We start from the raw sequence: 15,442 nt of genomic DNA, 5'->3' as shown, positions 1-15,442 counted from the left end.
CTCCAATATTTGATACCAAAACAGGAATAATACGTGGAGCAAGTGCAACCATTAATAACCTTCCTCGATAATTGATTCTGAGGACAGGCGACTAATCCAGAAATAAATTCGCCAGCTTCCAGTTCCAAGTTCAAACTGTTGAAACGTACATATCTTGTATTAAGTGCTGGTTTTTTTATGTTCTCTTCTTTGTGTTCTCTGCAATAGTTGCAAGAAAATGGCGGATGAAATCAGATTCTTTGAACTAAACACGGGAGCTAAGATCCCCTCTGTTGGGCTCGGCACTTATGCTGTTACTAGAAATACTGTCGCTACTGCCGTCAAAGTATCTTCTTCTTCTTGTTTTCTTTTTTGGGTGGTTTTTGTTTGTGATTTTCAGTTGAATATCTGGGTTTTACTAATATATTTGTTGGATTCAGGTTGGGTATAGACACCTAGATTGCGCTTCTATCTATGGGAATGAGAAGGAGGTGATTATTTTCCACTTCTGCCTTTAAGTTCTCAGTCTTGATTTAATAGATTCACGAACCAGTTAATATAATTGTTTGTTTTTCTGGTACATGCGTGCAGATTGGTTTTGCTTTAAAGGAGTTATTTGATGATGGTGTAGTAAAGCGTGAGGACTTATTTATCACCTCCAAGCTCTGGTTTTTGGCTTTTCCCCCCTTTATTTAGTCTCAGTTAATAATCTGAAGGGTTTAGTAATTAAGCCGTACTTAAAAATTGATATTTTCAAGTAGTTGGACCCTATTATCTAAGCTACATATAAAATGATGATCAGGTGCACCCATCACTTGCCTGAGGATGTACCGGAGGCTTTAAATAAAACTTTGGAAGACTTGCAGCTCGACTATGTTGATCTCTACCTGGTGTGTAGTACACAAGTTCTGTTTCCTTTTGAAAATTGAGATATGGACCAGAAATTTCTTTTGTTGATTTGTTAAAGTTGATGATGTTATTTGTTCCTCTTTGTAGCTAAATGTCAAATAGCTGAAGCTTTGCATATTATGGCACATTGAAAATAAAGCTAAATTTGTTGATATTTGTGATGACTTGTGAAGATACACTGGCCAGCCAGTTTGAAAAAGGGTTCGGTTGAAGTTCTGCCCGAAAACTTAACTCAACCTGACATATCCGGTACATGGAGAGCAATGGAAGCACTGTATGATTCTGGTAAGGCTCGGGCTGTTGGTGTGAGTAATTTCTCTGCGAAGAAGCTCGGAGATCTGTTGGAAGTAGCACACGTAGTTCCTGCCGTCAATCAAGTGGAACTTCACCCTGTATGGCAGCAGCCTAAGCTGCATGAATATTGTCATTCCAAGGGAATTCACTTGTCTGTGAGTTTGCAGATTTAAAGCAGCATATTTTTTTTAACCATCTTGAATCAGCTAAGAAGGCTGATTGTATTGGTAATGGATGTTAATTTCTTTGATCACAGGGATATTCACCATTGGGTAGCCAAGCTGGAGAAAATATCAGGAGAAGAGTTCAGGAAAACCCGGTTCTTAAAATGGTCGCAGAGCGATTGGGGAAATCTCCGGCACAAGTGGCTCTCCGTTGGGGACTTCAAAGGGGCCACAGTGTACTGCCTAAGAGCAATAGTGAGGCAAGGCTGAAGGAAAACCTTGATGTTTTTAACTGGTCTATCCCAGACGATCTGTTTGCCAAGTTTTCTGAAATCGAGCAGGCAAGTGTTAACTTCATTTCGTCGTTATCACTGCTTCCTTCCCTTCAGTTGTCTCTCTTACCTATGCATGCATGTTTGCTCCAGACTAGCTTACTGGTTTGCTTTTGTGCACCCTGTATAACTTTATTTCTGAGACTTAACATAAGGTCTTCAATTTATGAGATAAGTATTGAATATGTGAACATTCCATTGCAGGAGAAGCTAATTAGAGGCAGTAATTTTGTACACCCGACTTGTGGTGCATACAGGACCACTGAAGAACTCTGGGATGGTGAAATCTGAGTCGACATGCTACTAACTTTAAGTGATTATGTCTACCTGCATGTAACTGAATCTAAGACATTAGTATCATTAATGCATATATTGTATGGGGGTGTTTAGAGTTCATCACTTCATGGTGAGTTTGCTTTGCTAATTGCAACTTTGGGTCATTGAAAGTGAGATTCAGCTAAAAATTGGCTTAGAAAATACAGGTTCAAGAGTCAAAGATGAGGTCGGGAAGGGAGCCTACATTTGCCCGGCTCTGAATTCCTGCCAATTTTTCCACGGGCATAAATTAACCACGAAAGCTATCATCCATCAAAAGTATCAATTAAAAATTGTGACCGACATTTACAGAATCTTATTATACATTTCTTTTAGAGTATTAGAAAATAGTCAACGGTGATTAAAGTTTTTATCAAGACATGATTGACATAAATTTAAATTTTGTTACTTGATCCAAAATAGGAGATTGGAAAATAATATGCGAACTCAAAATCATGTTTTTATCGTTGTTATCACTTATCATAGTAATACGGGGCTAACTTAGCTAAAGTTCTACTGGCATCTTTTTGTACATTTGATATTATAAATTTATGAGACTAATTTTAAAATTACACATTAATTTTGATTTAATGTGCAATTATATATATGGGTTTTAATTTCATACAATTGTATACATTAGGATGGAAAATGCTTATTCTATCTCATTTTCTTTCCTTTCAATTTTCTTTTTAATAAAGTACACTCAAAATTTATTTTCTTTCCACTTTTTTATTCTATCTTTCCATCCCTTCACTTTTTTTCACCTTTAAATACACCCTTAATGAATTTAATAGCTGGACTAAAATTAAAATTTTAAAATTTTAAAAAGTACATAGACTAAAAGTGACTATATTAAGAATACAAGAATTAAATCTACAATTTACACATGCCACTTGTGAAATGAACGAAGAAAGAGATTTTAGTTGTCACTCTAAGCTGTGTATGTCCATGTCTAATGATCAATCAAAGACTACTACTAAAATAAGAAAGCTCTAGCATTAGCAAAGCAGATGCAGATTCCATGCCACAAGGGCTGCTGCATAAATAAGTGAAGGACCTACCCAAACCATACATATATTTATCAATTTAACCCCATATTTATTATACAAGCAATATGTATGGTCTTTTAACTCGTAACTGTTTATCACAAGAGAAGTGTGTTGACATATATGTAAGTTAAAACTAGGTAGTATATTGAAAAATGATAAAGTTAATTATTTGGTGCAAGCTATCGTTGATGAACCTTAGAAAGACGTGTGTCAAACAAGGTCTTCTGATTGTAGTTGTGGGAGTTTCCAACTTTGTTACGTGTAATAGGCTAATTTAGCCCGAGCTCACAAAAAATAATAATAAACCCAAAATAATAAAGTAGAGTCCAAATCCAGTCTAAAATTATATCATTTGGCCCTATCGGAATGACCCATTACTTGAAAATGTTGAAGGTCTATCTACAAGCTTGACACATATTGAAACATAATTTTCAATGATATGCAATCTTAGATATGATATGCAATCTTAGAAGATATGATTTTATAATTCTAGAGATTTAATTTGTAGATATCCTTTAATCTTAGCCGTTTACGTAATTAATCGATACCGTTGGATTTGAGGAGGCTCAACTATAAATAGATGCCTCTTCCTTCATTGTAAAACACTTTTTGGGACTAATAAGGCTGTTTTACCAAACTAACCCAAAAATAAATTATATTTGCAAAAATAATCCAAGTTAAAAAACAATCACCAAAATAACCTAAAATGAACAGTACACACTCTTTTTTTGCACCAATGATTGGCTAATCATTGTGTCAAACTTAAAAAAATTATTTTTTTGGGTTCCGGCCAGAACCCATGTATTTTTTTTAATTGTATAATAGTAATATACGAAAAAGAAAAAAAAAAGAAAAAAAATTTTTTTGGGTGCTGGCCTGTCAATGGCCGGCACCCAATAGTAAAAAAAAATTTCTTTTTTTTTGTGTCAGAGTCAGATATAAATGTACGAAAAAAATTAAAAAAATTTAAAAAATAAAGGCAATACTCGGTATTTGGAATCTTCGAGAGTATTGAGGTCTAACGTATTGGGTTCCAACTCTTTCGTTGAATCTGAATAATCGAGAATGCTCTTTAATCAAAACATAAATAAAAAGCTCATTATCGAGAATTCAATATGTTGTGTCCTAACGCATTGGATATGACATGTTGTTTTCTCAAGATGAGGATTTTTTTTCTAAATATAATAAATGTAATATTCAATGTTTAGAATTTTGAGAAATTGTGCCCTAACGTATTGAGCTGCGGTTTCTTAATCTGACTTAAACAATTGAATATCCTTTTAAATTTTATTGCACGAATTTTTTTGGACAAGCTTATTTTTGAGAAAGTGAAATATCATGCCCTAACTCATTGGGTGTGACATTTTCTCTTTTCAAAATGAGAGGGTCTTATCGAGTAACTTGTTTTATATAAGTTTTTAAAAAAATAAAAATAAAAGATCGTATTTTAAATCTCTTCAAAGTTTTTAATTTTCGACATTAAGACATTAATTAATTAACTAGGTACCAATTTTTGGGCGTTACGAGGGTGCTAATCATTCCTCGTATGAAACCGACTTTCGAACCCGTTTTTTTGAATTTCGTGGACCAAAATTGTTGTTTTAATAAGGTCAAATTGCTTATTAAAAATAATCACTTTATGAGGTGACCCGATCAGACCTAAATAAAAAGGATCGGTGGAGACCCCATTTTCTTTTTTTTTTAAAATCCAAGTAGAACCCGTTTTTCAAAATAAGAATGAACATGATAGGTTACATACGGAACTAAACCACCGGATTCCAGGACCAAAGCTGAAGAATCGTTATTCTCTCTTTTCTGCCAGCAAAATCATTGATATCATCGTCTCACATTTGCAATACCAATATCATAGTACCAGTTAATCAGTGTAGGGGAAAAATGGACAAGGGAACTGGACATGGACCTTTTTATTTTGAGCTCAACACTGGAGCTAAAATGCCATCTGTTGGTTTGGGAACCTGGAAAGCTTCTCCAGGTGTTGTTGGTGAAGCTGTCGTGACTGCAGTCAAGGTGCCTTTTGATTTCTACTTTCTCTTTCTGCTTTCCCTACAAACGATATGCATTATAAAAGAAATGGAGACATTTTTTTTGTAGGCTGGTTATCGACACATCGACTGTGCCCATGTTTATGATAATGAAAAAGAGGTAAAATTTTCCACTTTCTTTTTTGGATTTTTTTTTATATAATTTGATTTACCAATTTGTTCACAACTGTGACTTGAAAATGTAGATTGGGCTTGCATTGAAGGGACTGTTTTCTTCAGGAGTGGTGAAGCGCAAAGAATTGTTCATCACATCAAAACTATGGTAAAGTAAAACCCCAGATTTTATATTCAGGTTAAAGATGAATTCAATTCCATTTTTATTTTCCTTTTTTTTTGAAAGGTGTTGTGATCATGCACCTGAAGACGTCCCAAAGGCAATGATCAGAACTCTAGAAGACCTTCAACTTGACTATGTTGATCTCTATCTTGTATGTTTACCACTGAAACCATCAATGACAATATGCTATTTTAATATTTAAAAAAAAGAAGAAGAAGAAGAAGAAAATATGCTATTTTAGTTCATTTTTTCCCCATTACCTTGACTTTCACAAATGTAGATACATTGGCCATTTCGTACAAAGCCTGGCATGAGAGGATGGGACCCTGAAATGATGGCTCCCCTTTGTCTTCCAGAGACATGGGCTGCAATGGAGAGCTTGTATAAATCTGGTAAGGCTCGAGCCATTGGAGTCAGCAACTTCTCGACTAAGAAGTTGCAGGATCTGCTCAAGTATGCCAAAGTTCCTCCTGCTGTCAATCAGGTTGAATGCCATCCTGTTTGGCAGCAGCCAGGGTTACACAACTTGTGCATGTCTACTGGTGTTCATCTATCGGTATAACAACGCATAATCAATTTCGTTTCAATCATGTTATATAGTACAGAGACTCTTTACATTTGAAGCATATGAATTTGAATATTGTTGCAGGCATATTCCCCTCTAGGATCTCCAGGGTCTTGGATTAAAGGAGAAGTACTGAAGGAACCAATTTTGGTTGAAATTGCTGAAAAACTTAACAAGTCTCCAGCACAAGTTGCTCTGCGGTGGGGTATTCAGAGTGGTCACAGTGTCCTTCCGAAAAGTGTGAACGAGTCTAGGATCGAGCAAAACTTGAGCCTTTATGATTGGTCCATACCTCCGGAGATCTTCACCAAATTCTCAAGCATCCATCAGGTAAAACATGTCTTTGTCTCATATTTGTGTTTTGCTGGAAAAAGAAAAAAAATGACTCATCATGTAAGGACGTACATGAATGCATACTATTATACTAAAGAATTCTCGATTCTCTGTCGCAGCAAAGACTCCTCCGCGGGGAATTCGCATTACATCCAACTTGTAGTCCTTACAAGAGCCTTGAAGAACTGTGGGATGGTGAAATATGAGATGATGCTGATTCTATTATGTTTTCGTTTTACTTTCTCTACACAAAAGACAAGGCAGGGGCAAAGTTTTGTCTTAGGAACAATGAATTGTTGGCCTTTTGATTGCTTATCGTCTAAAGAAATGAATTATTCCTTCAGATTTTAACTTTAAATGTCCAATTCCATGTTGGAATTATACACTCCAGGAATTTTACATTGTTCTTAACAGCTTTAAATTACAATGTTTGGAGAGAGAAAATTAGATAAAAGGGAAGCAGCTGAAAATTGACCACTATTATCATGCTGATAATGGAAGTTATTCTGGAACGAGCTAGATGGGATTCCATGGCCATTAGCCTAAGGACTGAAATAGGGCGGTGCAAGAGGGACTCCGTAAGCATAAGTAAAATTTTGTCTTAGGAACAATGAATTGTTGGCCTTTTGATTGCTTATCGTCTAAAGAAATGAATTATTCCTTCAGATTTTAACTTTAAATGTCCAATTCCATGTTGGAATTATACACTCCAGGAATTTTACATTGTTCTTAACAGCTTTAAATTACAATGTTTGGAGAGAGAAAATTAGATAAAAGGGAAGCAGCTGAAAATTGACCACTATTATCATGCTGATAATGGAAGTTATTCTGGAACGAGCTAGATGGGATTCCATGGCCATTAGCCTAAGGACTGAAATAGGGCGGTGCAAGAGGGACTCCGTAAGCATAAGTAAAATTTGGAGGTGGTGGAAATGCCCCATAGCGATAACCATAACCATACCAAGCACCAAAAGCAGGCGGGGCTGATGATGGTGGTTGAGTTGATGTTTTCAAAGATTGAGCTGTGGGTGTCGTTGATGCTTCCTCACAAGATGCTAAAACACACTTGAGGTGAAGATCGAAGCAGCAAAGGGCGCATCTATAATGCCAAGACGTGCATGTATCATTGCAGACCATGCACTTGCCAGGCACCGATGGCTGCAGCCTCAAAGGATGATCCTTATGCATCACATGCCGCACTAAAAGAAATTATAGGGTGAGGTCCACTAAAGAAACAATAGGAAAAACTTTTACTAAAATATCTAAGAATTTACTAACATTTTTAAAAATTTATCAATATTTTAAGACTTTATCTAAATATATAAAGATTTTAAAAAATTAATAAATTCTTAAATAAAACATATTTGTAAGTTGAAGCTGATAGTACAAGTGCCCGGCAAAATGGGCCCCGACTTTAAGCTACTATTTGGTTATGAAAGCCATATCTAATTGTTCTGCTTAAAGGTTATTACACTTTGCCTATGTTGGGGTTGTTTTATTTGTATGTTTGTTTGATCTCCTTTGGGTTGTTTCTTTGTCTTCTTTTTTGTTGTTTGTGTGCTCATAAGTCAATTATTAGGTTGTGGTCTTATAGACCTGATTTAATTTTTTTTGGTTTGAATGAAATAATATTTCATGTTTATCAAATAAATTAGATTAAAAAAATCAATATTTGCTACTCCCTGTGTCCCATTAAATCATGTTTTAATTTTTAGCTATCAAAATCTTACCACTTGAATTTTTTATTCTTTAAATTTTATTATAAATAAGAATTTAAAAAAGATTTAATCATAAAAATATTACCTAAAAAATATTGAATTAAGAAACCCAAAGTGAAGTCTGCCTTAAAATTAAAGAAGAAAGTGTAGGAACGGCCCAAAGTGGCCTAAAATCTGATCCAAAGGAGGGAAGAGAACAAAATCCCCTCTATTTGGGACCCAAAAAAAGGAAAGAGAGGGTCTTATCTTGCAAAAGGCAAAACGAAAAAGGCAGTTCCAACTACTACACTTAAACGTAAATTTGGGCGATTTGGGTTTGGCCAGAGATTTCGAAATCATCGGATGCATGGCTTGCCGTATTAATTTTAATCTCCGGTGTCCTTCCTCCCATACGCCGCGTTTCGTGCCCCTCAAAAACCCTACGCTCCTTATTCCTCCTTTTAAACCCCACTCCCATACCCACCCCAGCCATCCCTTTAAGGTGAAACTTCAATCCCCACCCTTATTTTATTGTATTCTTATTCTCTTAGCGCCATTTCATTCACCAAAATCTCCACTAATCTTCTCTTTTTCTTCTTTAAAAGCTTTCTATATCCACTTCTCGGTGGCTGCGGAGGCGACGGATGGGCTTTGTGACAGTCAATTCTCATATGGCCACCGAGGAAAAGCCTATTTCCGATGATAGAATGCTGGTCGGTTTTCTTCTTTACCTTTGGTTTCTGTTTTCCTAAATACGACGTAGTTTCTTGTTTTTGAGTTTGGATTTTTTTTAATAATGTTTCTTTTAAGGTGTTTGTGCCTCCACATCCGTTAATTAAGCACTGGATTTCGGTTTTGAGAAATGAGCAAACTCCTTGCCCCATTTTCAGTGAGTTCTCTTGGAATTTAGATTATAATAAGCTTGTCTTGGATAGGATAAGATCTCAATATCAATTTTTGTTCTTTCTTTTTATCAGAAAATGCCATGGCTGAGTTGGGGAGGCTACTTATGTATGAAGCTTCAAGGGATTGGCTGGTAAGTTATTATGTTGTGAATGCCTTTCCTTTTTATGCTTTGGGAAAAATCATCTATGTTCATTCTAAATTGTAGTGGCATTTCTTGGAACTTATATGTATCTTTGGGTTTACTGCTGCCAGCCTACTGTAACAGGAGAGATTCAATCGCCAATGGCTATTGCTTCAGTTGAATTTGTCGATCCAAGGGAACCTTTGGCGGTTAGTTTTTGCTCCAGCTTTTTTATTCCTGATGTCTCTCTGAGTTGGTTGAGCAGAAAATTTTATGTTAAGTCAGTATCTAATACCTTTTTGTTTTAGTTTATCAGATTGTTCCAATCCTAAGAGCTGGTCTTGCTTTGGCTGAACACGCATCATCCATATTGCCAGCTACAAAAACATACCATTTAGGTAAGCTTGGTGTAAAAGCTACCAAGTTCTCCCCGTCCACCTCCCAGCCCAGCTTTTGATTCCTACTTGTTAGTTAAGACTGTAGCTTTTATCCCCTCACCTTCTTTATGGTTGATTGCTTGTGGGTTCATGTATGAAGGGTTAAGCAGAGATGAAGAGACACTCTTGCCAAGTGTTTATCTTAATAAGTAAGAATTCACTTCACTTTTCTTGGTATTGTGATCAATTGGAACTTTACCTTCTAGTTGAAGTAAACTGTAGCATTTTAGTTTGATTAGCTTGATTTCATCTTTTTGCCTTGCTTCAGTGCCGACTTAATTTCTTGTTAAGTCTCATTAGTGGCTGTTTACCGTTACTTATGTTATAGTGTGTGTAACTTATATTAATTTCCTCTGTAGGTTGCCTGACAAATTTCCTGAAGGATCTCGAATATTTGTGGTAGATCCTATGCTAGCAACAGGTTCTAATCTTCATCCAACATATTGATATCTTATATTATATCCATCCTGTATAACTATTAAACTTTCTGGCATTTTCCCTCAATGTCAATAAATATACCTATTTTCCTTGTACTTGTGTATCTCAAATTATTACAGATGTGTGCTTTGCGTTTTAATTGTTCTACTTTAGCTAATTTTTGTGTTAAAAATTTTAGGTGGCACAATTGTGGCTGCACTCAACCTCATAAAGGAACGTGGAGTTGACAACAAGCAAATTAAAGTGGTAAATAATTTGGAAGAATCCTTTTTAGTTTCAGTTGTATTTACATTTCGGAAGTTCTTAGGTATACATGTTCGTTGTTAAATATTTCAGTTAATCACTAATGCATTTAGTTTATGATATCAAATTCTCATTGCCTCGTGCTAAAATGCATATAAATAGTATCTTATATTGCTCGCTTGTTCAACTAATACATAGTTATATTAGAAGACCATGACCTCTTTTAGAAGTTTCTAGACAAAACTCTTAGATTGAGCCCCTATTAGCGTCAAGCTTCAGCCATTAAATCTCCCACATACCAAGTATATGCAGACTACGGAAACACTTTACTAATGAAGTGTGCTGCTCTATAACAGATATCTGCTCTGGCGGCTCCTCCAGCCCTTCAAAAGCTGAGCGAGAAATTCCCTGGGTAATTAAATTCCGAATGTAGTTTCCATGTAGAGAAAACTTGGACAGTTTTATAGCATTTAAATGTTTTTTTTCTACTGGTTTTCTGATTTTCAGGCTTCATGTATATACTGGAATTATCGATCCTACTGTTAATGAGAAAGGGTAAGGTTGCTCTTTCCACCGGACTTGGCTTATGGTTGTTGTGAGAAGATTTTATATTTGACAACTGTGGTTTCGTTGGTGTCAGGTTTATAATTCCTGGACTTGGAGATGCAGGAGACCGGAGCTACGGTACATGATTGAAAAGCAAAGTCAAGGAAAAAATTATCTATATGCAATTTTGATTTGTTGAGCCTATCACCAAGTTGAAAGGGGTTGCTGAGCATTTTTTTAGCTTAGTTTATTAGTGAATATGCTTTGCAGATTTGTTTACATTATGGTCAATGACTTTAGATTGTCTATTCTTAATTGTGTTAAATAAACTGTGTTCCACCGGTAAACAAGAACAAGCATTGGCATAGACATTTATATAAGCTTAAAGCCTTGAATCTACTCCTATTAAGTGGATTTAAGCAGTTGGAAATTTATTCTGCATAGAAACATATGGATGTATATAATGAAGATATATAGTTTGCATTTGTATTCGTATATGACTTATATGATTGATAAGTTGAAGATGGATTATAAAGATAATATGTAAAGCACAATTAACTTTAAAATGGATTATGTATTTAATGTTTGAAAAAATAATGATGATCATGTTAGGCATGTCAATTGGGCAAGTTGGATTGTTTGTGCGACTTATGTACTTGGATCGGGTTGATTCGGATTTTGGATTACTTTGGTTCGAAATATTTTTGGGTGTCGGTTTTCAGTTTTGGACTGTTTAGCTTTGATGATTGGTTTTTCAAAATGTGTTAGTTTTGGGTTTTGGGTAATTCGACTTGGGTTTGGAATAATTTTGTGATAGATTTAAACAATTAATCTGCTAGAAAGGTCAAGTTTTCTACTTGGACATATCTTAATAAAATTCCAGAAAACGACTTCAGATAGTTAAGTTAAAGAAAAAAAAAACGGCATTAGTTAATGTTACGGATCATCCTGCCATGACAGGCCATCACCACACTAACCTTTGAGCTATTATTAGCTTTTTTTCTCATCTGATTGCTAAGCATCCAACATACAGCTACCCCAAAACCCAGGCTGAAACCCCATCACCATTTTTGTGAAGAAACATACAACTTGTTTTAACAGTTGAAATGAAAAAGGAATTTAACAGCTTAGCAAAGCGAACAAAAGAAATAAAATTCTAAAGCAGAAGACAGTTCTGTACAAAAAATTCATGACAGTACAAAAGAGGAAACCGTAAATTCTAGGCAAACTATATAACATGCCATTAAAACAATCACCCAAAATCAAGTCATGTTCTATGCCTAAACTAATGAAGGTATAAATAGAGAGGGAAAAAAAAAACAGAAAAAGAAAATCAAACACCAGTATATCCGCCGTCACAAGAGCAGCTGGCGTTGGTGCTGTTAGCGTCACCGTGTTGGGTTGGGTGTGTGCTGAGGCAACAGCAAACGAGGCCTACCAATAACATGAAAGCCCAAGCGGATGCAAAAGCTTGAACCCAATTCAAATAATGCTCCATACGTCTTGTTTCTTCTGCTGCTGCTGCTCATCATCTCACAACTTGAGGGTGCCAAGTTTTATGTCTCATTTAGGATTCGTTGGCTGTTTTTGTGTCCAAACTTGAAAATAAAGGATCTGTTGGGTGCTTAGACAGGTAAGAGTGAATCACATGGGTTAAGAATTGAAAGAAGGGGAATATAACATGGGGCCAGCCTGTGATTTAACCCCCCACTCTTCTTTCTTTTTAAACCCACACGCAGGTTGATGGTTTTATTGGTTGTCAAATTGGAAACGCCATGTTCATACTGCATTCCATATATAAATGAGATCCTAATTCGACATTTAAAGATGTCTTTCTTTTTTATACTAAAGAAAATGTTTTCTTTTTTATTAAAATGATTGATTTAAGCATTAGATTCCACTTTTGTTGCTGTATTTGATCATTCTCTCCAAAGGAGAATATATAGTTTATTATAATGGGTAAAAGAGTCAGTCACGTCATACTGATTAATTGACAGTATCATCATGGTTATAGGCAAAGGGCAAAAGAAAGATTAAAAAAAAAAATCATTGGTTGCCTCAGGGGAACTCATTGTTGACAGATGCCAAAACAGGATGATGAGTAGCACAAATTACAAAATCATTAGGCAAAGCTTCCAGGCAATGAATTAAAGCAAGTGGTGTATCCCATTCTCACCATCACATTTTCATTGATTGATATTGGTTTTTTAGCTGAGAATATGAGATAATTAATAGTATAAATACCAATGTAGACAAAAAAATTTTAAAAACCAATAGGCATTTAATAAAACCTTATAAATAAATTATAGAAACGGTCACTCAACTATGTTTGTATTTTTATTTTGGTCATCTAATTTTAAAAATTTTCAATTTAGGTACTAAAATTTGTATCATTCTTGTTTTGATTACACGCCGTTAAATTAATAATGAAAAGTCTTTTTCTAATTGGTATAATAATACAGTTAGTCATTAGCACTTACATATTCTATCAATTTTATCTTAATTTTAAACAATTTAATAAATTTAACCCTTCGTATTTAAAAATTCTATCAAATTGATCTTCTAACTTCTTAATTATAGCTTTCAACTTTTAAATCATAAATATCCCACTTCTATAAATTTGTGAAACTAAAAAAAACCAATTGGCTAATCCATCGCTCTTTGTTTCTTGAATCAAAAGCATGTCACATCTATAAAATAATTGTTTCTGACTAGCTTTTTGAGCATCGCAGACATTCCAAGAAATAACCTTGCTCCCAATTTTCTTCAAGCCCCAGACTTCAGCACTCAAATTGTAGCACCACAAATTTTCATAATTTTCGACACAATCAACAATGTAGAATTCATGAAAGTTCAAGGTATCACCACCTCCAATCCCCCATAGCTCTGATATCTTCTTCTTAAGTGTTGGTGTAATTCCACACATGCAAAGGAAATCCATACATTTCCACCCAAGTTGCTTTGTATTTCGACGAGAGTGATAGAGTACAATCTTCAATTTCCATGAAACACTCCTTCACCCATAGCTACATTAACTCTTTGCTACATTTTGAGACTATAAATTTTACCACCAGTACCACTCTTTATTTATATTACAACTATGTTATATTTGCACAATTAGAAATTTTTTTTCTTTTTTGAGTTTTACAAATTTATAAATGTGAAATGTCTCTTAAAAGTTAAAAACTTTAATTAGAAATTTTGAAGATCAAATTAATAAAATTTATAAATGTGAAGAGTTCAATTTATTAAATTATTTAAAATTAGAATCAAATTAATAGAATATATAAGTATTAAAGACTAAATATGTTACTGTACCAATTAAGAAAACTCAGTTATCAATTTAACTGTGAAGCGAATACAAATTTTAATAACTAAATTAAATTTTTTTTAATTTAAATAACTAAAACAATAATATGAATATAATTGAATATAGGTTACTAAAAAAACGGTGTTTGTCTGTCTATCTGTAACTTTTAGCTGTACCCTTCAAAAATGACTAAAAGTTCAGACACGTGGCAAATATTCCCATACGGAAGTCAAAGAAACGGAGTTCCAAACAGGAGGTCTTAAAAGGCCCAGAATTGATAGCAATTTTGGCCCTTTTTTTTAGAAGTTTTGGGATATCCAGAGACTTCTTACCGCAGAAGTTACATTAGGCTTATTGAATTCAGGTCAACTCTCATAAGAAATGAAAATTACAATTATCGCCCTTATTTCTAAGAGAGATTTTCCGATTAAAGTTTCTAATTTTCGTTCGATTAGTCTTTTTAATGTGATATATAAAATCAGCTCAAAAGTACTTATCAGTCAGTAAAAAGAGATCATGAACAAAATCTTCTAAAACGCTTTCATTCAATGAAGGTTTATTTCATTCAATCAAGGGTCTTTGCACGTTTATTTTTCATTCAAATAAGTATGGAGAATATTAACAAATACAAACCGACAAAATTGTTGAAAACGAAATATTCTAAACACATTGATTTTCATTCAATTGTAAAGAAATCATATTAATCATGGCTATGAAAAGGAATTCTTATTGGCCAAGATGTCTGTAACTAGAGAGAATATTTAGATTTGGTGACGCCGGAATTTTGACCTTGTCAACCTTTAATGCACCGTGAAATCTAATCAAATTCCTGATGAAATTTGATGGTAGGTCTTGGAATGATAGGCTTACATGAGAATCTCTGAGAGAACTCAGTTGGCATGCTCATTTTCTTCCTTCAGTAAGGATGATAAAGTGGTGCGGAAATTTGACTATTATGGGGAGTTCTCAATCAAATCAGCTTACAACACTCTATGGAGCCAAAGATTCAACAAGAGTGATTGGTTAAATATTGGGGACAAGAAACCAAAAAACCTTTGGAGCCTGAAATTGCCTCTCAAACTTGTCATATTCTTATGGAAAACCTGAGAGAGAACTCGGGAGGAGGTCCATTAATGTGGAGACGCTTTGTCCTTTATGCAAGGAGAGGAGACTCTGAACACCTGTTTGTGCAATGTGACTTTCCTAACTCAGACGACCTGATCAGATTTTTCGATAACTACAACTCAGATGACCTGAAGAATATAAAGTCATAGCACTTCACCTCGATTTTATGAGGCATCTGAAAAGCTCATAATAAAGTGATTTTTAATAAAAGCATCCCCGAACCTCTCTCCACTCTTCACCGGATCAGGCAATTATGGTTCTAAATATTCCACACCCTTGGATCAGATGACCCCTCCCTCGTTAAGAGAACACACTTTTTGTGCCACGAAGATCCCCAAA

At 34.8% G+C, this 15,442-nt stretch overlaps 3 protein-coding genes across 4 annotated transcripts; all 3 read left to right on the top strand.

Moving 5' to 3' along the window:
* LOC107891074 (aldo-keto reductase family 4 member C8) lies at nt 1–2,074 on the top strand. Of its 2 annotated transcripts, none has more exons than XM_016815728.2 (7): nt 1–325; nt 420–470; nt 571–647; nt 782–869; nt 1,062–1,337; nt 1,439–1,687; nt 1,883–2,074. In XM_016815728.2, exons 1-7 carry the CDS (start codon nt 218–220, stop codon nt 1,967–1,969), a joined length of 936 nt encoding a protein of 311 aa, XP_016671217.1. In that variant the 5' UTR covers nt 1–217; the 3' UTR covers nt 1,970–2,074. The 2 variants fall into 2 exon arrangements, with proteins under 2 accessions (XP_016671217.1, XP_040956856.1); XM_041100922.1 differs by having other exon boundaries at nt 41–325; nt 1,439–1,783.
* A 2,740-nt stretch (nt 2,075–4,814) lies between these two features.
* On the top strand, nt 4,815–6,953 carry LOC107892865 (NADPH-dependent aldo-keto reductase, chloroplastic). Its single transcript, XM_016817900.2, has 7 exons — nt 4,815–5,070; nt 5,155–5,205; nt 5,291–5,367; nt 5,446–5,533; nt 5,663–5,938; nt 6,032–6,277; nt 6,400–6,953. The coding sequence occupies exons 1-7, from the start codon at nt 4,939–4,941 to the stop codon at nt 6,484–6,486; spliced, it is 957 nt and encodes a 318-aa protein (XP_016673389.2). The 5' UTR covers nt 4,815–4,938; the 3' UTR covers nt 6,487–6,953.
* A 1,179-nt stretch (nt 6,954–8,132) lies between these two features.
* Nucleotides 8,133–11,157, top strand: LOC107891077 (uracil phosphoribosyltransferase). Its single transcript, XM_016815730.2, has 12 exons — nt 8,133–8,479; nt 8,583–8,690; nt 8,788–8,866; nt 8,955–9,013; nt 9,136–9,213; nt 9,321–9,402; nt 9,542–9,590; nt 9,801–9,862; nt 10,058–10,125; nt 10,479–10,534; nt 10,630–10,677; nt 10,763–11,157. The coding sequence occupies exons 1-12, from the start codon at nt 8,345–8,347 to the stop codon at nt 10,812–10,814; spliced, it is 876 nt and encodes a 291-aa protein (XP_016671219.2). The 5' UTR covers nt 8,133–8,344; the 3' UTR covers nt 10,815–11,157.
* The last annotated feature ends 4,285 nt before the right edge of the window (nt 11,158–15,442 follow it).

This window comes from Gossypium hirsutum, chromosome D09, assembly GCF_007990345.1.
Source record: "Gossypium hirsutum isolate 1008001.06 chromosome D09, Gossypium_hirsutum_v2.1, whole genome shotgun sequence".
Classification (NCBI taxonomy): domain Eukaryota; kingdom Viridiplantae; phylum Streptophyta; class Magnoliopsida; order Malvales; family Malvaceae; genus Gossypium; species Gossypium hirsutum.
The sequence above is the reverse complement of the archived record's forward strand: the minus strand, read 5'-3'. Positions and strand labels throughout refer to the sequence as shown.

What these genes read in the sequence shown, in the direction of transcription:
- LOC107891074 (XM_041100922.1), top strand. Translation starts at nt 218, where the DNA reads ATGGCGGATGAAATCAGATTCTTTGAACTAAACACGGGAGCTAAGATC. An exon ending in TCTATGGGAATGAGAAGGAG is followed by an intron (nt 471 to 570) that starts GTGATTATTTTC and finishes ACATGCGTGCAG; the next exon opens with ATTGGTTTTGCTTTAAAGGA. An exon ending in TTTATCACCTCCAAGCTCTG is followed by an intron (nt 648 to 781) that starts GTTTTTGGCTTT and finishes AATGATGATCAG; the next exon opens with GTGCACCCATCACTTGCCTG.
- LOC107892865 (XM_016817900.2), top strand. Translation starts at nt 4,939, where the DNA reads ATGGACAAGGGAACTGGACATGGACCTTTTTATTTTGAGCTCAACACT. An exon ending in CTGTCGTGACTGCAGTCAAG is followed by an intron (nt 5,071 to 5,154) that starts GTGCCTTTTGAT and finishes TTTTTTTTGTAG; the next exon opens with GCTGGTTATCGACACATCGA. An exon ending in TTCATCACATCAAAACTATG is followed by an intron (nt 5,368 to 5,445) that starts GTAAAGTAAAAC and finishes TTTTTTTGAAAG; the next exon opens with GTGTTGTGATCATGCACCTG.
- LOC107891077 (XM_016815730.2), top strand. Translation starts at nt 8,345, where the DNA reads ATGGCTTGCCGTATTAATTTTAATCTCCGGTGTCCTTCCTCCCATACG. An exon ending in ATCCAAGGGAACCTTTGGCG is followed by an intron (nt 9,214 to 9,320) that starts GTTAGTTTTTGC and finishes TTAGTTTATCAG; the next exon opens with ATTGTTCCAATCCTAAGAGC. An exon ending in CTGAGCGAGAAATTCCCTGG is followed by an intron (nt 10,535 to 10,629) that starts GTAATTAAATTC and finishes TCTGATTTTCAG; the next exon opens with GCTTCATGTATATACTGGAA.